The sequence below is a fragment of the Microcaecilia unicolor genome, chromosome 4 (assembly GCF_901765095.1).
Source record: "Microcaecilia unicolor chromosome 4, aMicUni1.1, whole genome shotgun sequence".
In the NCBI taxonomy this organism is placed as follows: Eukaryota; Metazoa; Chordata; class Amphibia; order Gymnophiona; family Siphonopidae; genus Microcaecilia; species Microcaecilia unicolor.
Window position 1 is genome coordinate 181,745,530 of NC_044034.1, and position 23,115 is coordinate 181,768,644.

A 23,115-nucleotide genomic window follows, 5' to 3' on the forward strand; every position below is an offset into this window, starting at 1 on the left:
AAAAGGTAGCTGGCAAAAAGGTGGATGGTGAATGTATGCTAATACGATTGAAGCGGCAGCTTCCCGAGACTTCCATTGAAGTCTTGTATAGGGGGCGGGGCAAGGGGTGGGGCATGGGTGGGACAGGGGCGGAGAAGAGGTGTGCCAGGGGGCGGGGCATGTGTCCTCTTTTTTTCTTAGGGCAAATATGGTAACCCTAGGGGTGGGGGTCTCAGACAGGGGAGGGGAGAAGGGGACTGTGGTGGGGGTCTCAGACAAGAGAAGGGGAGGGGAGAAGGGGAGGGGAGAAGGGGACTGGAACTGGGGGCTGAAAAAAGGCAGAGAGAGAGAGGGGACAGATCCTAGATGGAAGGGGGAGCGAGAGGGAGGGCAGACCCTGGATGGATGGGAGAGGGAGGGCAAATGGTGGATTGAAGGGGCAGAGAGAAAGGGCAGGCAGTGGATGGAAGGGACGGCAGAGAGGGCAGACACTGGATGGCAGAGAGAGAGAGAGAGTGAAGACAGATGCTGGATGGAAGGAAGACGGTGAAAAGAAGATGAGGAAAGCAGAAACCAGAGACAACAAACTGTAAATAAAATATATATTTTTATTTATTTTTGCTTTAGGATAAAGTATTGTAGATGTGTTAAATGTTTATAATAGAACATGTAAATAAGGTAATCTTTTTATTGGACTAATTTTAATACATTTTGACTAACTTTCGGAGAACAAAACCCCCTTCCTCGGGTCAGGATAGGATACTGTAACAGCACTATACAGTACTGACCCGAGGACGGAGGTTTTGGCCTCTGAAAGCTAAATGTATTAGTCCAATAAAATGGTATTATTTTACTTTCTATATTTGTTTTATTTCTATTTGTTAATTTGTAAAGTGGTGATTGGTACTTGTTAGTTTTTTTCAAATTTGCATCTGCTGTCTTTATATTTTGCACAGTACTAGGGGACAGTTTCTGTTTCTGTGGTGTTGCATTGTATGCAGAGTCTGGCATTGGGGGTTCAGTTTAATTTTTGTCTAAATAGAAAGTTTATGATTACTTATTCTATAGTGGATTAGGGTGTATCTGTGTTTGTGAAAAAGACATGGCTTTCAGTTGGCATTGACTGTGCAGGATCTACGATCTGTACTATTCTGTCTGGTTTCGTTTTACAATAGGTGAATTGATGTTCTAGTACTCACTGTAGTGTTTAAGATGCTTTCCTTTTCCTTGTGTGACTCGTAGAAATGATTGCTTATGGTATGGTAGAATTGCTCTATAGGTCCTGAGTGTTTTGTATTCTCGGCATGCCTAGTACTGGATTTGGGGGGGGGGGGGGTGTTAAAAAATGACTGGCCCCGGGTGTCAACTACCCTAGGTACACCACTGCATTCAGGTATTGTGGAAAGAATTGCATTACAACGGGACTCACGTCCCTCAGAATTGCTGCTTCGCTCCCAACAATATCCTTGCTGACCTCTCCGCTGGAGCGACGACTCGCCTCCTTACTCCTCACAGCCGTCCGAGTTGGCCTCCGCCCCAGCCACAAAGGACAACGCTAACACCGCCAGGCCCACTCTTCCAAAAGTTCTCAGCCACCGCGCAGCGACCTTCAAAGGTCGTCGTCCACCACTTCTCCTGGTCTCGTCGTGGCCCCAGCCACTTCGTCAATCCACCACAGTTGCTGCTCCCGTCTCTCCTGCCTCGCTAGGGCCACCCCGCTTACACGGCCACAACTGCGGCGCCACGCTACCAGGCCCTCTGGACCAATGCTTCAGCCACGTGGAGGTACGGGCTCGCTCACCTTCCCCGCTCTCCAAACCTGGCTACGTCCGGTGAATCTTCCTGACCACCGACACCACAGCCTGTGATCCTCCGCAGGTACAGGTCACAAGTTGGGCGGAAAGAGTGCAATTTTTTTTTAAATATCTTTGGGTTCAGAGTCTCGGATGGACTCGGGACACAACATCTCACTCTGACACCATCTTGAATCCTAGGTTTTAACATTCTTATGATAGCCCAAAACATCGGACATTGTCCAAAGATCAGAAGAAAGCAGATTCCACAACTGTGATCCTTTTATCAAGCAGGCCTGTGCCTTTCTATAGGAGAAAGAGTTCCAGCTTCTGTAGAATAGAAACACACATATAGTGAACCAAAACAATTAGGGACTTACTCCTTTCAAACTGCCTCTCCCTGTCCTCTAATCTCCTAAACTGCATTCATCCCCAACTGCTTCACCACCCCATGAACTGCATCCACGCCCTTAAACTACCTCCTGCAACAGTCACATCACTGTATAAACTGCCCTACTCCTTAAAATTATCCTATGACTGCCACACACCCCAAAACTACTCACTCTTGACTGACCCATCACACAGCAATCTTTCCCAACCCTCAAAAAACACTCCCACCTCATCACCCTGCAAATTAACCCACTCTCAAAATCTACCCCTTGCAACTGCCCCACTACCCACCAGTATGCCACTGACCCCATAAACTACCCCCCACAACTGCCGCAGCACCTCACAAACTACCCTTTTCCCCATAATAATAATTATTATTATTTCAGAACATTTATATCCCACTTTATACCACTTAAAGAAGCCTCAAAGCGGCTTACAATGAACTGAGAAAACAAGTATAATGATAGTAAAGAGGGCAGAAGAATCAGAGGGAGAAGGGAAGGGAAGGGAAAATGCACTGAAAGGCTGTGGCCAGATCAGAGGGGATGCAAGTACAATGAAAACAGAAATTGATTAGATAAAAAAAAAAACACAAAGAAACAAAAAGGAAAGGTGAGAAAGTCCAAAATGGGCCATAAATATGATTGTAGGAAGGACTTCAGATGATATTTGGAGGTCGAGGTGAAGGCTGAACCCCCCTTTGCTGCCTGTAGAGAACACAGTGGATTGAACAGTGGCAATAGGATGAGATGAGAGCGACCTAGCAGCCCAATGCAAAGAAGCAGGCTGCAGAAAAAGTTGAAAGCTGCTCCCCAACCGACCGCTCCAGTTCCACAGACGAAGGATGCAGCTACCAGGTGATGCAGAGCCCCGGGAAGCTTTCATAATTGAGGCTTCATGCACAAGAATGGCAGTGAAAACCCCATCCGCAACCAATCTTGTGAATTACTTCAATGAAAAAAATTATAAAGCTCCGACTCATGTTACCTACCAACATCACCGAGTACACAAGCATCCTTGAATGTCTAGATCCAAAACCAGGGGAAAGCCCAGCAGATCGATCATGGACCAACTTTGACACGATATCGTCAGATGAATTCTCACAATGGCTCGGAAAATACGCCAAGTCACAATGCAAATTAGACACTTGCCCCAACAGCCTAATAAGATCCGCCCCGAAACAATTTAAAAAAGACCTCACAAATCATGTAAACCACAGGCTTCAAAATGGTCTCTTTCCCACGGAGAAAGGAAACATCTTACTTACTCCACTGCCAAAAGATGCTAAGAAAAGCACAATGGACCTAACCAATTATCGCCCAGTAGCATCTATTCCGCTCATAACCAAACTCATGGAGGGCATAGTGACGAAACAACTCTCTGATTACCTAAATAAACATTCAATTCTGCACGAGTCTCAATCAGGATTTCGGTCAAACCACAGCACCGAAACAGTACTAGTATCTGCAATGAACTCATTCAAACAAGAAATTGCAACTGGTAACAACATACTCCTCCTACAATTCGACATGTCCAGTGCCTTCGACATGGTTAATCATGGAATACTATTACATATACTAGAATACTTCGCAGTAGGAGGTACAGTTCTCAAATGGTTCAAAGGATTCCTGACCACAAGATCATACCAAGTAACAACGAATGCGGACACATCACCCCCATGGATACCTGAATGTGGAGTCCCCCAAGGATCCCCCTTATCACCAACTCTCTTCAACCTAATGATGATACCTTTAGCCAAACTTCTAGCCAATCAAAACCTTCATCCCTACATATATGCAGACAACGTCCCGATTTACATCCCATTCAAACATGATATAAACGAAATCACCAATGAGATCAACCAAAGCCTCCAAATCATGCACTCCTGGGCGGATGCATTCCAACTGAAGCTCAACGCAGAGAAAACACAATGTCTTGTACTCACCTCACAACACAACAAAAACAACTACTCCAAAATAACCACACCATACTGTTCTCTCCCCGTCGCACAAAATCTAAAAATTCTTGAAGTTACCATCAACCGAAACCTCACACTCGATGCTCACATGAAGAACACAATGAAAAAGATGTTCCACTCCATGTGGAAACTCAAAAGAGTAAAACCTTTCTTCCCGAGATACATCTTCCGTACCTTGGTACAGTCAATGGTAATAAGTCATCTGAACTACTGTAATGCACTGTACACTGGCTGCAAAGAACAGACTATCAAAAAACTCCAAACAGCCCAGAATACTGCCGCCAGACTCATATTTGGAAAAACTAAATATGAAAGTGTAAAACCCCTAAGAGAGAAACTTCACTGGCTCCCACTCAAGGAACGCGTTGCGTTCAAAATCTGCACGATTGTACACAAAATTATTCATGCAGACGCCCTAACCTACATGCTAAACCTTGTGGATTTGCCTCTCAGAAACGCTATAAGATCATCACGCAAATTTCTCAATCTGCACTTCCCAGCTGTAAAGGACTAAAATACAAGCTGATACACTCCACCACCTTCTCATACATGAGCACGCAATTGTGCAATGCATTACCTACAGCCCTGAAAGCAATCAACAAAATATCCAACTTCCGCAAATCTCTGAAGACACATCTCTTCGACAAGGCCTACAAAGAGACCCCATAGCCTTACAAAAATACCTCACCAATCCACCCAGTTATTAAAGTCCACCTTCTATCCTGCTTAACACCTTCCTTCACTCTTCCCTTACCTAATCTTTGTACCTTACTAATTGTATCTGATATCATGGAATGATTATGTCATAACAAAAATCTGTAACCCACATTGAGCCTGCAAATAGGTGGGAAAATGTGGGATACAAATGCAATAAATAAATAAATAAAATCTTTTTCTGGTGCCTCGTTAAACTCAGTGCTGGATACGCAATTAAATTGGACCCCTTGGCTCTGCACTGTTGCCACGCTATGGGCCTGTTCTAGGACCACGCAGCCTGCCTCCTGTACCAGCACCCTGCGCTCCACTTCCGCTGACAGGATCGCTGCTACGCAGCCACCGGGACACCTCCTGCAACACGGACAACCGGCCTTCCCGCGACGAGACTGCAGCGCTAAGCGTGACTCAGGAATCCCGTGCTGTGCCCGACAACATCCACTGCCTGACTCCACCACCAACATCTCTCCCTCGGTCTAGTCTGCCGCGGTGCTGCGGGCCTGAACTCCAACTCTCCCGGCATCGGCCACCCTCAGTGACGCAGAGAACCGGCCGAAAGACAACCAGAGCTCCGTGGCAGCCCACGAAGCAAAAGGCGAAAAGATCGGACAAGATCACAGCCAGGCAACAGTCTGTTGTGGCGATGGCAGCAGGAGCCAATGGCTCCTGTGTCCGCTAAACGGCAGCCATCTTGGAATTTACCCCAACCTCATAATCTAGCCCTGGCAACTGCACCACCACCCCAGAAACTACCCCTTGCCCAAAACCTCCTCCCAGCCCCGTAACTGTACCAACACACACAAACACATGCAGAGGTCTTGGAAACAATTTCATGAGCCAGACTTTGCATGCTTTTCCCTTGTTGCAAGAGTAAATAACTGATTTATGCTTTCACCCATTCCATTCCACTGATTATTTTATAAACCACTATCATATTTTTTTTTGTTACATTTGTACCCCGCGCTTTCCCACTCATGGCAGGCTCAATGCAGCTTACATGGGGCTTACATGGGGCTGAAAAGCCCTTCCTTCTTTAGCTTTTTCTCACTGGAAAATCATTCATCCTCTTTATCATTTTGGTCACCCTTCTCTGTACCTTTTCTAAATTCCATAGGCCAGATACATTCTCAGACAGCCTCTCTGATGCCCAGCACTAGCCTCTTTTTTTTTTTTTTAAGCTCATACTGATTCTCCTAGGGTGCTAGAAGCCTTTCATTCCGATGTGGAAGTCATTCCCTGCAATTAGGCTTGCATTTAATTGTCCTGGCACAGCAATGTCTTACTTAAAAACTACAGCCAGAGGTCTCAAATGAGTTGTTTCCAAACTTCTCAATACTGGATCTCATCCAATTCCTAAGAGCCTCATTTGCAGCAAGTAACTCTTACTAATTTTTGTAAAAGATGATAAAATGTCCCTGTTTTATGTTTGTTCCTCTCCAAAGGCAACATAATTTTATTTGCTTTCCTTGCTGCCGCTTTCAGTTCTAGTAACTATCTACTGCTTTAGTCTTGTTCTGGATATTCATCTTTTTGTGAACTAAGGAGACTGTTTAAGAGCTGCATGCTATTTACTTGTACGTGAAAAATTGTTACACACATGTACATGACAATTTTAGAATCAGCACTGCAATGCACGATTTATGTCTGCAGAGGAGGTGTGTTTAGCGTATTCCTTTGGATTATACGTGATATACATCTTTTATAAGTGTTATACACGTAGAAGGCGATAAACTTAAATGTCAGGATTTACACCTGCTATAAATCACACAGAAATCTCCATTAACTTTAATTTTTGACCTGATGCTTGGTGGAATGATTCTTGGAGAAGATTTGCATGCACTTGCTGGTCCGTCATCATCACTCTTTATTAGCCTCTGTCCTGTCTCTCCATTTAACCTTTTCAATGCATATAATCCTCTTTCCCTCTCTCTCTCCTCCTCTCCCTTGCCCACTTTTATCTGCCATCTTCTGTTCTGTATCAGTCTATACCCTTGTCTAGTTGTATTTTTGTCTCACTGTATGGCTGTGGCACTGGTAACAGGATCTGGGTGTACTACTAGTGCTGAGCTCTTGGTATGGAATGCATGCCGTCAATGACTGGTTTCTGCAGGCATTTGCACTATGGTGGTAGCACCCGCAAAGAAGGGCCAAGAGGAGGTATCCTTACCAGAAGACTTATAGCCAAGGGACCCAGTTGTCTCTGAGGATATCTGCATCAAGATGTTTTCCTTTGACAAGCAGATCATTCTCCGCCTCCTCCTACCCCCCACCCTCCTCAGCTAAAGTCTCAGCTTCAATCAGTCACACAATGGAATCAGGCCATGTCAGTGCACCTGAAGTTCACCAAAGCGCTTGCCTTTTGGGCCACAGGTACAGTGGTGGAAATAAGTATTTGATCCCTTGCTGATTTTGTAAGTTTGCCCACTGACAAAGACATGAGCAGCCCATAATTGAAGGGTAGGTTATTGGTAACAGTGAGAGATAGCACATCACAAATTAAATCCGGAAAATCACATTGTGGAAAGTATATGAATTTATTTGCATTCTGCAGAGGGAAATAAGTATTTAATCCCTCTGGCAAACAAGACCTAATACTTGGTGGCAAAACCCTTGTTGGCAAGCACAGCGGTCAGACGTCTTCTGTAGTTGATGATGAGGTTTGCACACATGTCAGGAGGAATTTTGGTCCACTCCTCTTTGCAGATCATCTCTAAATCATTAAGAGTTCTGGGCTGTCGCTTGGCAACTCGCAGCTTCAGCTCCCTCCATAAGTTTTCAATGGGATTAAGGTCTGGTGACTGGCTAGGCCACTCCATGACCCTAATGTGCTTCTTCCTGAGCCACTCCTTTGTTGCCTTGGCTGTATGTTTTGGGTCATTGTCGTGCTGGAAGACCCAGCCACGACCCATTTTTAAGGCCCTGGCGGAGGGAAGGAGGTTGTCACTCAGAATTGTACGGTACATGGCCCCATCCATTCTCCCATTGATGCGGTGAAGTAGTCCTGTGCCCTTAGCAGAGAAACACCCCCAAAACATGACATTTCCACCTCCATGCTTGACAGTGGGGACGGTGTTCTTTGGGTCATAGGCAGCATTTCTCTTCCTCCAAACACGGCGAGTTGAGTTCATGCCAAAGAGCTCAATTTTTGTCTCATCTGACCACAGCACCTTCTCCCAATCACTCTCGGCATCATCCAGGTGTTCACTGGCAAACTTCAGACGGGCTGTCACATGTGCCTTCCGGAGCAGGGGGACCTTGCGAGCACTGCAGGATTGCAATCCGTTATGTCGTAATGTGTTACCAATGGTTTTCGTGGTGACAGTGGTCCCAGCTGCCTTGAGATCATTGACAAGTTCCCCCCTTGTAGTTGTAGGCTGATTTCTAACCTTCCTCATGATCAAGGATACCCCACGAGGTGAGATTTTGCGTGGAGCCCCAGATCTTTGTCGATTGACAGTCATTTTGTACTTCTTCCATTTTCTTACTATGGCACCAACAGTTGTCTCCTTCTCGCCCAGCGTCTTACTGATGGTTTTGTAGCCCATTCCAGCCTTGTGCAGGTGTATGATCTTGTCCCTGACATCCTTAGACAGCTCCTTGCTCTTGGCCATTTTGTAGAGGTTAGAGTCTGACTGATTCACTGAGTCTGTGGACAGGTGTCTTTCATACAGGTGACCATTGCCGACAGCTGTCTGTCATGCAGGTAACGAGTTGATTTGGAGCATCTACCTGGTCTGTAGGGGCCAGATCTCTTACTGGTTGGTGGGGGATCAAATACTTATTTCCCTCTGCAGAATGCAAATAAATTCATATACTTTCCACAATGTGATTTTCCGGATTTAATTTGTGATGTGCTATCTCTCACTGTTACCAATAACCTATCCTTCAATTATGGGCTGCTCATGTCTTTGTCAGTGGGCAAACTTACAAAATCAGCAAGGGATCAAATACTTATTTCCACCACTGTAGCTTCCACTGCACTCTGGTAGGCACAGCCAGCATCAGCTAGTTAGCCTCCATCCTCTGCACTATTTATTTTCTGAAGACCTTTATCAGCTACACCAGTCAGTATCAGGAGCATCTCAAACTGGGACCACGCCTTGAGACACACTCGCCAATGCTCCCACCCCACCCATTACATTGCAGCAAAGAAGGTGAGGCAATAGATGGGACATTTTTTTTATAATTATTATTATTTATTTATTTATAGTTTACAAAGTAATTTTCAAGGATTAACACTTGAATATAAAGTAACATTCCATAGAGATTAACATAAAGGAATATTATTAAACATAATCAGCAATGTTACTCAAGTCCTCAATTTAAGGAGATCCAAGAATTAAAAACTTGAGGAGAAAAAGGAAATAATTATATAATTCTTTATCGTTTACGATAGGACTGGAACTTCTTTATTTGAGCTTTCCTTGGATGCTAGATATGATGATAATTGAGAAGGCTCCTGAAATATATATTTAGCATTACCAAATCTAATTATGCATTTGCAGGGGTACCTCAAAAAAAAAGGTCCCCCATGCCTGTAGTACTGCTGTCTTCATTATGAGAAATTGCTTCTTTCTTTTTTGAGTCTCTCTCGCCAACTCTGGAAACAAAGAGATACGTAGACCCAAAAATAGTTTATTCCTATGTTTAAAAAACATTTGGAATAACCATTGTTTATCCAGAAGCAATGCTTCAGTGGCAACTAATGTTGCCGCCTTAGCTATTTCTGTATCCGATGTCTCCAGAAAGGCAGAGATATCCACATTTTCTTGTTCTCTTTGTTGTTCAGGTAATTTTTGTGGTAGGTAAAATGCTCTGGTGAATGGTGGTATATTCGATTCTGGTATGCACAAAATTTCCTTCAAATATCTTTTCAGCATTTCACCTGGTTTCACCATAGACAATAGAGGAAAATTAACAAAACTAATATTATGGCTTCTAGAATAGTTTTCAAAATTCTCAGTTTTAGATCTTAAATTGGAAACATCTTTCATAATCACAGATTGAAGATTATCTAGTTTCTGAATCATCTGTTCCATTTTATCTATTCTAGAAACCAACTTGTCCTGTTCAATTCTTTTTTCCTCCATTTTTTGTTCCACTTGTATTATTCTCTGAGTCAAATTTGTTGTTTGAGCCATAAACATTTGTCCTAATTGGGACATCAGATCCCACAATGAGTCAAGAGTTATCTCAGAAGGTTTGGTGATAAGTCCCAAGGGATATTCTTTGGTCTTCTCAGGAGTCGTCTCTCCGTGTCCAGTCTCCCTGGCGCCTCGATGGTCAAACAAGTTTCTTCCTGAGGTAAACAAGACCTCTTCCCCTCCGATTCAGTAAGTTGAAAGTGAGCCCCCAACAGCTTAGGTACCTGACCAGCATTTAGCTGTAGGGCCGCTGTTCCTTGAATCAGGGAACTTGTTATTGGCGGTTGTGGGGGCGGAGCTCTAGCCTCGGGGCTCAGAGTGGTGTCGAGTCCAGGAGACGCCAATAACTCCTCTGTACCGCCGGCATCTCGATTGGAACCACTCCCGGCTATGTTTCCAGGTCCCTGCAGACTCAAGAACTGATCCATCGGTCCAGATGGGACACATTTTTGGCATTCGTGCGTCCCTTGCACCCTGTGTGGCTGCACCAACTGGACATACTTTGCTACGGCCATGGTCTGTATACTGCCTTCCCTCAGGATGAACTGCAAAAACAGCAAAACTATGAGACTGAATTCTATGAGAAGGTTCATTTTCCATTAGTGTTTGGGGCAACTGACAATGCATAGGTAGTAACTGGATCATCTCAAGAGAGTAAGGTCAGCTACCCAAACAGGAACTCCCATTTATATAGACCTACACAAGTTCTATGGATGGTGTAACCCAGGCACCTATACATAGGCACACTGATACCGTGTTATGTTAGTGTTCTATAATGGCACCTGGGCACCCAGGTGCCATTATAGAATAAGCTATCGCAAAGCCTCAGAACACCTGAATGAAAGTGACCAGTTGTACAATTCCATAACTGAGTGTCTGCAGTGCAATTCTATGTCTGAGTGCAATTCTATAACTGAGTGTCTGCATTTTCATTATAGGAATACTAGCATTTATGCACGTTAACCCCCAAATTCTATATAGGGTGACTTACGCTGAACGCACAAATACAGGCATATTCTGTATTTGCGAGCACAACTTAATTAGTTAACAAGTCAATCAGTGCCAATAATTGTCAATTAACAAGCAACTATTGACCCTAATTGGCATTAATTAGAATTTATGCGCAGAACTGTCTAAGCGTATTCTATAATGTGCTGTGCATAAATTCTAAATCGCATAGTTGAAAAAGGAAGGGTCATAGGTGTTTCTAAAATCTACACGCGTTGTTATAGAATACACCCAGTCTGAACCTAATTTAGATGTTGGGATTTACACCAAGTTATACTTGGCGTAACTGCCTGCAACTAAATTTAGTTGTGTGGACCTGCACTTGGTATATTCTATACACCACATGGAAATTTAGGATTATTCTATAAAGTACACCTAAATTACGGAGTACTTTATATAATATGCTTAGGCGAATTTCATTTTGGCACCAATTTTTTAGGCATGATATACTGAATCTAATCCTAAGTGTACAGAATTTTAGCACTTATGCATGTTACCTGCAAAAGTGCCAGCAAGGGGGCTTAAGTGTATTCTGTAATGGTTCACATATGTGGAATAGTGCGTAGAAGGTGGCATTACACCGGAGGAGCATAGGTGAGACATGGGTAGGGCTCCCAATTACAAGCTTAAATTACAGAATACTGTCAGTGATGTGCATCCCTGCCACATTTATGTGTACATTGTAACTGCTGGTGTATACGTGTAGGTGCACCCATACTGGCTTAAGCTTGCATTCTATAATGGAATCCAGGTGCCCAGATGTCATTATAGAATAGACTTTCACTCTACGGCACTGATTATAGAATTGCCCCCTTGAATAATACTAGTACAACTTGGTTTTGCAGCGTCTAAAATCTAGATGCCCACAATAATTGTGGAAGCCTAAATGAGGTAACAGCACATGTAACTTACAGTATTCTATAAGTGGTATGTGTAAATGGCCGCACAGCCCATTCTGCACTCATGTGAACATCCCCATTTGCATCTTCACACTATCAGGCTTATTTTCGAAAGAGAAGGGCGCTCATCTTTTGACACAAATCGGGAGATGGGCATCCTTCTCCCAGGGTCGCCCAAATCGGCATAATCGAAAGCTGATTTTGCGCGTCCTCAACTGCTTTCCGTCGCAGGGACAACCAAAGTTCTCGGGGGCATGTCGGAAGCATAGCGAACGCGGGACTGGGGCATGCTTAACACATGGGCATCCTCAGCCGATAATGGAAAAAAGAAGGGTGACCCTGACGAGCACTTGGGTGACTTTACTTGGTCCAATTTTTCTTGCGACTAAGCCTCAAAAAGGTGCCCGAACTGACCAGATGACCACCAGAGGGAATCGAGGATGACCTCCCCTTACCCCCCAGTGTTCACTAACCCCCTCCCACCCTAAAAAGAAACTTTAAAAATATTTTTTGCCAGCCTCTATGCCAGCCTCAAAAGTCATACCCAGCTCCCTGGCAGCAGTATGCAGGTCCCTGGAGCAGTTTTAGTGGGTGCAGTGCACTTCAGGCAGGCAGACCCAGGCCCATCCCCCCCTACCTGTTACACTTGTGGTGGTAAATGTGAGCCCTCCAAAACCCACCAGAAATCCACTGTACCCACATGAAGGTGTCCCCCTTCACCCCTTAGGGCTATGGTAGTGTTGTACAGTTGTGGATAGTGGGTTTTGGGGGGGGGGTTGGGGGGCTCAGCACCCAAGGTAAGAGCTATGCACCTGGGAGCAATTTGTGAACCCAACTGCAGTGCCCCCTAGGGTGCCCGGTTGGTATTCTGGCATGTGAGGGGGACCAGTGCACTACGAATGCTGACTCCTCCCACGACCAAAGGGCTTGGATTTGGTCATTTCTGAGATGGGCGTCCTCGGTTTCCATTATCGCCAAAAACCGGGGATGACCATCTCTAAGGTCGACCTAAATGTTGAGATTTGGGCGTCCCTGACCATATTGTCGAAACGAAAGATGGTTTCGATAATACGGATTTCCCGGCCCCTTCGCGGGGATGTCCTGCGAGGACACCCTCAGGAAAACGTGGGTGCCCCGTTCGATTATGCCCCTCCACGTCACTTACACCCATCCTTACAGGATAGCACTTAGGTATTTCGCTGCCATTGCGTATGTAAATGTACACTTATCCATCAGCATGCAGGTATTCAGTACATTCACGTATGCAAGTGGTGCTTAAATGTGGGCACCTAGTTATAGAATTACCCCTTAGAACTACATTGTATATATCATGCCTAAAATATTGGCGCCAAAACAAAGGTGTATTCTACAAAGTATGCCTTAATTTAGGTGTACTTTATAGAATACGCCTAAATTTCTGCACAGTTTATAGACTATGCCGAGTGCTGATCTGCGTGACTACATTTATTGAGAGCAGTTATACCAAGTAAAACTTGGTGTAAATCCTGACTCGTAAAGTAGGTGCGGACCAGGTGTATTCTATAACAGTGCACACAGAGTTTAGAAATGCCCATGACCTGCCCATTCCATGTCCATGGCTACAACTCCTTTTCAACTATGTAACGTAGAATTTAAGTGCATCACATTACAGTTACACTTAGAAAGTTGTGCACGTAAATTCTAATTAATGCCAGTTAGTGTCAATAATTGTTTGTTAATTGGAAATTATTGGCACTGATTGGCTTAACTATTAAGTTGTGTGTGCAAATCCAGAATACGATCAGATCTGAGTGTTCAACTTAAGTTGCATTATATAGAATCCAGGGGCTTATGTGCAGTTAAGTGTATTATCTATGGGTGACTCTCTTCATAAAGGTGGTTAATAAATATCAATAAACAAATAAATATTATGTATGGGAAAGGGATGGGATTTGATGTACTGTGTTTCTGTCATTACAATCCAAACAGTTTTACAGTGACACGTGCCAAAGGAGCATGTTGTGCCATTCAGTACACCCCTATCGGCACCTACTGAAGGCATCTTCTATATCAATGCCTATTACATTTTCCTTCTCCCCAAGGGTTTTGCTCTAACGTTTTTAGGGATATGCTTTCTATACCAGATCCCAGTATACTAGAAAAATATAGATTCCCCTGCACGGTCTGCAATTGTCCTCCAATTAGTTAAGATACTCCTACTTGCTGACACCTCCCCAATTAAGTTTAGATTTTCAACCTTAATCCCTTTCCTCAAAAGGTGCTTTGCTCAAAATTGGACTCATAAATGTGTTATCTTTACATAATAAGGCCCATTTAATTATGACAATTATTCAAAGTTCTAACCTTGATCTCCTTTGTTTAACAGAAACTGAGCTAGAGCTGTTTTACTTAGACCAGGACTGTCCTCCTAGTTTTCTCTTTCTTTACAGTAATCAAAAATGCAAACAAAGAGGAGGACAGGTCATGATTTATGCTGACAGACTTCTTATTTCTTCCACAAGATATTCCACTTTCTCAGTACTTGAAGACTTAGCCTTTAGACTTACAGTAAGTAGGGATGAGCAGCCCACTTTTTTGTTTTGTTTCATATGTTTGCAACATTGTTCATTTTGCTCTGTTTTGGTTAGTCTTCATTTTCATTTGAAGGGCATTGCCATTAAGAGTGCACACTCTCAGAAAAAGAGCACTTTCTTTGCAAACAGCATGCACTTTTTAAAAAAGAGTGTGCACTCTTCCTGATAATGTGCGTATATGTGCAATGGTTCACACAAGCATATACTATTGCTCCAGTGCAGGTCTGCCAAGAGACTGAGCTGGGCACAGGGCAAGGCCGTCTCTGGGATCCCGCCACTGCCACGCCGCCCCCCCAATCGCTACTCAGGCCGCTGGTGCTGCAGTCCTCAGTCTCTACCCGCCCACCCCTAACCTTGTCGGCAGCCCCCCTCCGTCCGCCACCGGGCCCCCTGCATTCAAATTGGCAGTGCCTCACCTCCGTGTGAAAGCGCAACAGCAGATCGCCTCCCTGTGGGCCTTCCCTCCCTGTGTCTTGCCCTCGCAGAAGCAGGAAGTTACATCAGACGATGGTGGGACACCCCAATTTTATCTGTCTTGTAAAAGTTTGCTAGGTGCCCTGCTATAGAATCAGCATCTTTAAGGAGTCAGGGTAGCAGCTGGATCTCCTCAACTCTGAGAGCCTTCTGGACACCATACTTCAAGTTCTTACCAACAAGAAGTAAAGAGTGTGGGATCTTTCATATTTTCATCTGAACTTCTTGGACAAGCCGTTGAATGGGCACTGCTATCAGTTTGTAGGCTTAATGACCAGTTCTGTCAGTACCATCAATTCCAAGAAACTTGGTTCTTGCATTTTCATACAATTCAGATGCTGAGAGCGCACCCTGTGCATCTTTCTTTCCATCTCATTCTCAAAGACTGCTCAGGTAAGAACTTGAAGGACCTCAGTAGGCAAGGACAGATCCTCCTTAACAGCTGGAGGGACAGTACTGATGACCTTGGGCTGGTCCCCTCAAAATCACTGTAGTATAGTACTATCCTGGGAGGCTGGACTTTCCTCCAGACACAATCACTTAGCATGGTGGATAGAAGCTACCACTATCTCCCTGCTCCTGGTCTCAAGCACTGATGGAGACTGATGTCCAGTGCGTTCTTTCTAGCAAAAAGGTGCCGGTACTCAAATGCTAGGCCACCCTTCAGGGGTGGGGTGATCACTGAGGGACCCACCCCACAATGGCCAGGCCCCCTGCAACCAGTCACAGAATCTATGACAAGGCAGAATTGGTGTGTAGAGCCTGAGCTCTTTCATTAAAACTTGGGGTCCATGGGTCAATTTTAGCAGACAACGGAAAAGATGTCGGTACTCAGTACCCCGAACTACCACCTCAAAAAAAGCCCTGCTGATGTCAATGCTTCTACCCAATCTCGGCACCAATGCTCTTTGATTCAGAACTAGACAGAGGAATCCTTCTCTGACACGAAATGAGAAAAGCGGAATGCTTCTCTGCTCCTGTGCCTCTTCTTAGACGCTGCCTCTCAGGAAGAGGTATGCTTCCTTGATGTTGAAAGTTTGCTATTGATTGATGCATTCCCTCATCTTTTATACTAATGCCTGTTGTGTCTATGCCAAGGCATCAAAATTCAACTTGTCATTAATGAAGTCAATGGTATGCAGTCTTTATGGCCTGCTTGCCTTAGAAGGCATCTCTTGACAGATACCACAATGGGAGAGATCATAGTTTATGCCTTATCAATGCATGCAGACAGTACAAAAACCTATTAAGAATATTTTTCTGTTAAATAGCAACCTCTTGAAGTTTAAGTCACAGGACAAAACTTTATAAAAAAGTAGGACCTTACCAAGTAGCAAAATTTCAGGGCTATGCCCTATCAATGAAAATGTAATAATCCTTAGAAAAGGAAGAACAAACATGGCTAAGAGGAACTGAGGTAGAAAAAAGGACTAACTAAACCCAGACTGCTGCAGAGAGCTAAAATGCAAATTATCTTTATAAAACACATCGATATTTGCCACGAGCAAGCAAAAAATACCAAGGGATCTTTTACTAAGGTGGGCTAGCATTTTTATCTCATGCTCAAAATCAGCTGGCACTAAATGCTGATGGGCATCTCAGCATTTTGCGCCAGCTGGTTTTAGTGCCAGCTAAAAATGCTAGCACACCTTAGTAAAAGATCACCCAAGAGGGCCCCTGCATGACAGCAGTCAAGAAAGAATTCTAGTGGGAGCTTGGAAAGGTTTCTAGGCTTTTCTGTAGTTTTCCAGAATGTCCAGAACTGGCAGATTTGACAATGTTTTCCAATAATATATTGTCCTACTTATCCTTGGTGAAAAATAACTAGTTTGCTTTATAAACTCAAAAGAACATTAAGTTAGAATACACTTCCTGATCAGCTGTGCATCTTTTAATAAAAAGGAATCTCCATGGCAACCTTTTCTGAGTGTTGTGAACAGAGAGGACCATGTAAGCTTTGCAGATATTCTAAATGTCTTAATTCACACGTCTTTCAGACTATTTTGATGTTGCTCTTTATTTCACTGCCTTTTGGTGATTATGTGTTGTCCCTCTGTTAGACTTGTGTAATTGCAACAGGTCTTCCAATTGCTATATACAAACAAGGTTAGTTATCGAGAAACATATGTCCAAACTAGTAAAAGAGGCCCGCTTTCTGACAGAAATGAAACAGGCATTAGCAAGGTTCCGCGCCCCTCTCCCTACCTCCCTCCCTCTCTCTCCTCCGAGTTCCAGCCCCCTCCCCTCTGAGTTCCATGCCCCCTTACCTCCCTCCCTCTCCTTCGAGTTCCAGGACCGTTCCCCTCCCCTTTGAGTTCCAGGACCGCCCTCTTCCCTCCCTCCTCTCCGAGTTCCATGCCCCCCCTCCTCCGAGTTCCAGACCCCCGCGCCTCCCTCCCTCCGTCTCTCTCTCTCCCCTACGAGTGCAAGCACGACCTGTCCTCCGCCTGGCCCTCGCCTTCCTAAGTGCCGGCTGTAATTTAAAACTTGTTACTCGTGGTCCGACGACAGCAGTGAGTCGAGCGGTGCTTCAGACTGCCTTCCCTTCTGTCTCAGCTTTGCCTCTGGTCCCGCCCTTCCAGAAACAGGAAATGAGGGAGGGACCAGAGGCAGAGCTGAGACAGAAGGGAAGGCAGTCTGAAGCGCCGCTTGCCTTCGCTGCTGACGCCGGACCCCGAGGTAAGAATTTTTAAATTACAGCCGGCACGCAGGAAGGCGAGGGGCAGGCGGAGGACAGGTTGTGCTTGCACTCGGAGGGGAGAGAGAGAGAGGGAGGGAGATGCGGGGGCGTGGAACTCGGAGGAGAGGGGGGCATGGAACTCGGAGGGAGGGAGGAGAGGGGGGCTGCAACTCAAGGGGGAGGGGCGTCCTGCAACTCGAAGGGGAGGGGGGCATCCTGCAACTCGAAAGGGAGGGGGGCCTGGAACTCGGAGGGGAGGAGAGGGAGGGAGGGAGGGAGGGAGGTAGGGGGGCATGGAACTCACAGGAGAGGGGGGAGGAAAGGGAGGGGAGGAGGAGAGGGGGGCCTGGAACTTGAAGGGAGGACAGGGGGAGGGAGGGGGCGATTCTCTACTCACCTCCAACGTTCTGTGGCTGGCTGGTGCTGGCTTCCCTTCCCTTTCACTTAGCCGCCCTCTGACATCATCGCCAGGGTGGACCAATGGGAAGTGTGTTACGAACCCAGGCATCCAGACAGAGAACATTGGAGGTGCAAATTATTATATAGGATAATTAATTCATTTTGTGAGATTAGTAAATTTCCTGAAAACACTGCAGGAATTATTTAGATCTGAGCCCCAAATATCTTTCACCCAAAATGCCTCAACAATCCAGTTTTATTTCATCGCTTATGTCACTTGAATGACCTTTAGCTGAACTGCTTGAAAACTTGTGACCACAAAAGATTAAACTGTAAAGATTAATTCCAACTGTGAGCATATCTGTAAAATAAGGGTAAACAAAAAAATTCAAATCTTGTTTCAACTTTACAGGAGAAAATAGCACAGATAAAAGTTTACTTTGGTGTCTGGAATAGCTTTATTGCTGATCAAATTAAAACATGCATCACAAACAATCAGAAACTCTTACTTTTCTAGCTGTTGAAACTGTGACAATGCTGTACTCTATAATCGAGCAATTTTCAAAAGGATTTCTATGGATTAAACAAGTTTATCCAAGGAAAATCCACTGTTTAAAATTGTTCTCCCCACTTCTACAAGAGAAAAGAATACCGCCAGGTGAGGGGGCCAGCTGACGTATGTGCTGGGATTTTGCTTAGAAATCCAGGACCATTCTTTTCCCTGCATATTATGCACCTTTGAAGTATGAAACTATTCACAGGTCTGCAACTGCTCCAAACAGCCAAACATCACCTACCCCATATTTGATGGAGTACACAAACATACCATGGTAAATTGTGCTGCTGTTGCTGTTCAGATAAGATTCAACCAACGGGGCTTGCTCTTCAGAATGCTTCATTCTGCGTGCTCTTGCTCGACTGTCCACATTGGACTGAACCATCAGTGGTTCTTGGCGTTTCTTTTTCTGCTTCTGTTCTAGCAGTGCACGCTATGATAAAAAATGTTTTAAAATCAAAATAAATATTATTTTTCCTGTCCATTTACAAAGCTGGGGTAAACATTAATGCATGCTTACTGCAACATTAAAGGGCTTACAGTGGGGCATGCTGTGGCGTCTCACGGTAATTTTGAAATGCACATACACTTCACACAACCCGGAATTATCACCACCCTAACACAATTGCCAGCAGTAGTTCCGTCCCCAGCACGTGCCATTTCTGGTGCTAGTAGAAATATTGAAAAAATATTTCCACAGGGGGTTACCCAGCAGTAATCGGGTAGCATCGCTGGGTTAGCAAAGGAGCCATTACTGCCACCTCAAAGTGTGGCAATAAGTGCTCCCCCCACCCCAAAATGGCCATGCAGTAAGTGTGAACTTACCACACGGCCATTTCATTTTTGGCTATTTTCACCTACTGCGGTAAAAGGGGCCCTGGCATGCAGCAAAAACAGCCACCTCCACTAACGCAGGGCCCCTTCTATTGCAGCTTAATAAAAGGGCCCCTTGGTTTTAGTTTTACCACTTTTTCCAACTCAAAAGAAAGTTTGGGAACTGCCCTTTCTCTTTCTCCACATAGAGACAACGCAGAGATAACCCCACCCACATGCACAGAAGGACTAAAAAGAATTCCATGAGCAATGTTACACATGCTTTACCTACTTGTCTATTCTATAAATATCTACTCACATCTTTAAAAATTGATTGTATATATTTTATTTACCTATTTGTTATCTTCTGAATTTATCTGTAGCAATTTATTAAGGGAAAAGCAATTTCACAAGCTCACCTGTCGGTCAAGCTTCTGTTGTCGCAAACTGCTGCTTTCATCATCTAAAACACTTCAAAACCAAAAATAATAATAAATTAATTTATTGCAGTTAAAGGAATCATAGAAAGTATGTTCTAACTAATGAAAAATACAACACTATTTAAATAATAATCACTGACTTATACATCCCACCATTTTCCAGACAGTTTTCACAAAACACATTTGGAAATGTTAGTAATGAAATCCAAAATTACATCCAATCTATTACACATTCAACAAACCTACTGACTCCTTTTTCCCATGGTACATAGTACAGTGAAACCTCGGTTTTTGTTGATAATTTGTCCGAAAACTATCGACGAAAACCGAAACCGACGAAAACTGAGGCAACAAGCAATTTTTCTTTTAAATGAATAAAAAAGACTAATGTATAGAATAAATGAACATTTAACATGGCATTTACCTTTCTGAAGACTCTTCTAGGTGTATGGAAGATGGATTTTGGTCATAAAACAGCAGCAGTGTGATTCCACAACCGGAAACAACGCCCCAGAAGAATGACAAGTGAGAATGCAAGATTAGCTGCATGGGCACGCCGACGAAATCCGAGGCGATCGACGAAAACCGAGACGAAAATTTCGCGAAAGAAATCGACGATAACCGAAACCGACAAAATCTGAAGTCAACGAAAACCGAGGTTTCACTGTATAGTGTAAATTATGAAAATCTAAGATGCATTCTAAACATATATGTAACGTACACAATCATGAAATAAAACACACTATTTACTGATCCCAATGATACACTAAGGGCCCTATTTACAAAGCTGCACTAGCATCTACATAGTTAGCGTGTGCTAATTTTTAGCACATGCTAAAAATGCTAGTGCACCTTTGTAAACAGGGCCTTAATTTTCCTACATGTAGCTATTGAGAGAAATTCTTTTTTAAAAAACAGTCATAACAAAGTAGTGTTTAAATGCAGTACTAGAAATAATCTAAGTGAATTAGAAATCAAAATAAAATTATTAAGAGTGCTTTTTCCTCACTTAAGGGTACTTTTTCTAAGCTGCAATAACCACTAGCACATACTTACTGTTGTTTAATTAACACAGGACACACTGAGGAGGAAGTGTAGCCTAAGCCCAATATGCATACGCAAACCATGTGCTAAAAAAATGTTATCTTTTCACAGAAGGGGCAGAGAGTGGGCATATCTGTGCTAATCAGTTAGCCCAGCTACATTGCCATGTAATAACTGATTAGCGCAGGATCAGTATGTGAGCCCTTACCACCTACAAAATAGGTGTCGGTAAGGGCTCAAGAGCCATGTGCTAAGGAGAAATTATGTCTTACCTGATAATTTTATTTTCTTTAGTCAGCAACACTGTTCTGAACGAATATCCCCTCCTACCAGCAGATAGAGGTAGAGAAAATTGACATCACTGTATAAAGCTGTGCTTCAACCTGGAATAATCCAGTATGCATCTGCCCAATCAGCAGAAGGTCCTTTTTTGTAACACACTCAGCCCCATCAACCACTGCAGCTGAAATGATGAGCAAAACACCACAGAGCAGTGGTGTACCAAGGGGGGGGGAGGCGGTGGGGGCGGTCCGCCCCGGGTGCACGCCACTGGGGGGGGGGGGCGCGCGCCGGTCAGTGTCATTCGTTTCCATGCTCCCTCTGCCCCGGAACAGGAAGTAACCTATTCTGGGGCAGAGGGAGCATGGAAACGAACGACGCTGACTGGTGCGCGGCACCCCCCCCCCCCCCAGCGGCGTGTACCCGGGGGGGGATTCTTTTGCTGGGGTGGGGGGTGTCCTTTTGCCGGGGGGGGCATGCTGCACTGTGGGGGCGCTGCACCTGGGGGGCGGGGCGCATCGGCAATCCACCCCGGGTGTCAGCCCCTCTAGGAACGCCACTGCCACAGAGTGGCTCTTCCTACCCTGTATATACCAGAGAATAGCCATCTCACGGAAACCCTGTATGGCTGCCACTCAGAATTAGTATTGGCACTTTTTTTTTTCAATGAACTGAAAGGATACACAGAGCATACCCAGAACCCAGGGTCAAGGACTTCCAAGGGTGGGATTTCAGAACAGTGTTCACTGACTAAAGAAAAGAAAATTATCAGGTAAGACATCATTTCTCCTTTCTTAGCGTCAGTTTCACTGTTCTGAACAAATGGGATGTACCAAAGCAGATCTATTGGGCGAGAGAAGACAAGGCTCTGCTAAAGACAGCTCTACCAAGGTCCAAACAGGCTCTGGACAGCACATCCAATCTGTAGTGCTTAGAAAGGAATGGAGCAATGACTAAGTTACCACCCTGCAGATCTCCTCAGGAAACACTGCCCAAACCTCTGCCCAGGAAGTGGCCTAAGCCCTAGTAGAGTGGCCCTGAGTCCCTGACGCACTGGACAGTTTCTACCAATATAATCACCTCAATCCACCCCACAATAGAGTGAGGCCACCTGGCCCTTCCGAGTGCCATGGAAAAGTACAAAGAGGTGGTCCGAGAGATAAAACTCCTTCACTTCTTTAAAGTACCTGAGTAACGTCCTCTAGATATCCAGCATGTGAAGTCTCTGATCATCTGGCAATGATCCCTGCACCATAAAGGAAGGCAAACAAACCTCCTGATTTACATGGAACGGACACACCATCTTTGAATGAAAGGGCTGAAGGGGAGGGAAGAGTGAGGAAGGAGATGAGATGAGGGAAAAGAAAGAGAGGAGAAAAACTGCACATGGATGAAGAAAATAGGCAGAAGCTGAGGACCAGAAATGAAGACGAAAGGAGGAAAGGAAAGAAAGAAATGGAAAGGAAGCCCTGGAAACGGAGTTAAGAGGACAGATAGCAGCAGAATCGGATACTGGGCCAGCATGATCAGAAAAACAGTCACCAGACAACAAAGGTAGAAAAAAACTCATTTTATTTTCATTATAGTGTTTGGAATATGTTCACTTTGAGAATCAGGTGCTCAACATTAAAAGTTTATATTTATTTACTTATTTATGGCATTTTATCCCACATTAAACATGAATTAGGGTGTTTTGTGGCTCTACATGAGAATTGTGATATTATGATCCCTTGTTTCATATTGTTGACGGTCTGCATTTTCCGTATGGGTGGTATATTGGTGTATTAGGTTCTGCCCAGTGTAATATTTATGGTACAGTAAGGTTCTGAGTGTGTTTTTGCACAAAATTGTGCATAGTGTTTTGCAGTTGAGCGATTGTGGTTAGTATATGCTTTGAGCAACCACTTTATTCTTTGACATATGATACATATCTAATATCTATATTTAATAAA

The 23,115-nt window shown here is 44.3% G+C and overlaps 1 protein-coding gene across 1 annotated transcript in view; it reads right to left on the minus strand.

Moving 5' to 3' along the window:
- TUB (TUB bipartite transcription factor) overlaps positions 1–21,771 on the minus strand; it is a 193,205-nt gene extending 171,434 nt beyond the window's left edge. Inside the window, exons 1-3 of the mRNA XM_030202442.1 lie at positions 21,758–21,771; positions 19,820–19,871; positions 18,858–19,020 (exon numbers count right to left, since the gene is read on the minus strand). Of these exons, the coding sequence (XP_030058302.1) occupies positions 18,858–19,020; positions 19,820–19,871; positions 21,758–21,771 (229 nt within the window). The remainder of the gene's footprint in view (positions 1–18,857; positions 19,021–19,819; positions 19,872–21,757) is intronic.
- Positions 21,772–23,115: the final 1,344 nt, after the last annotated feature.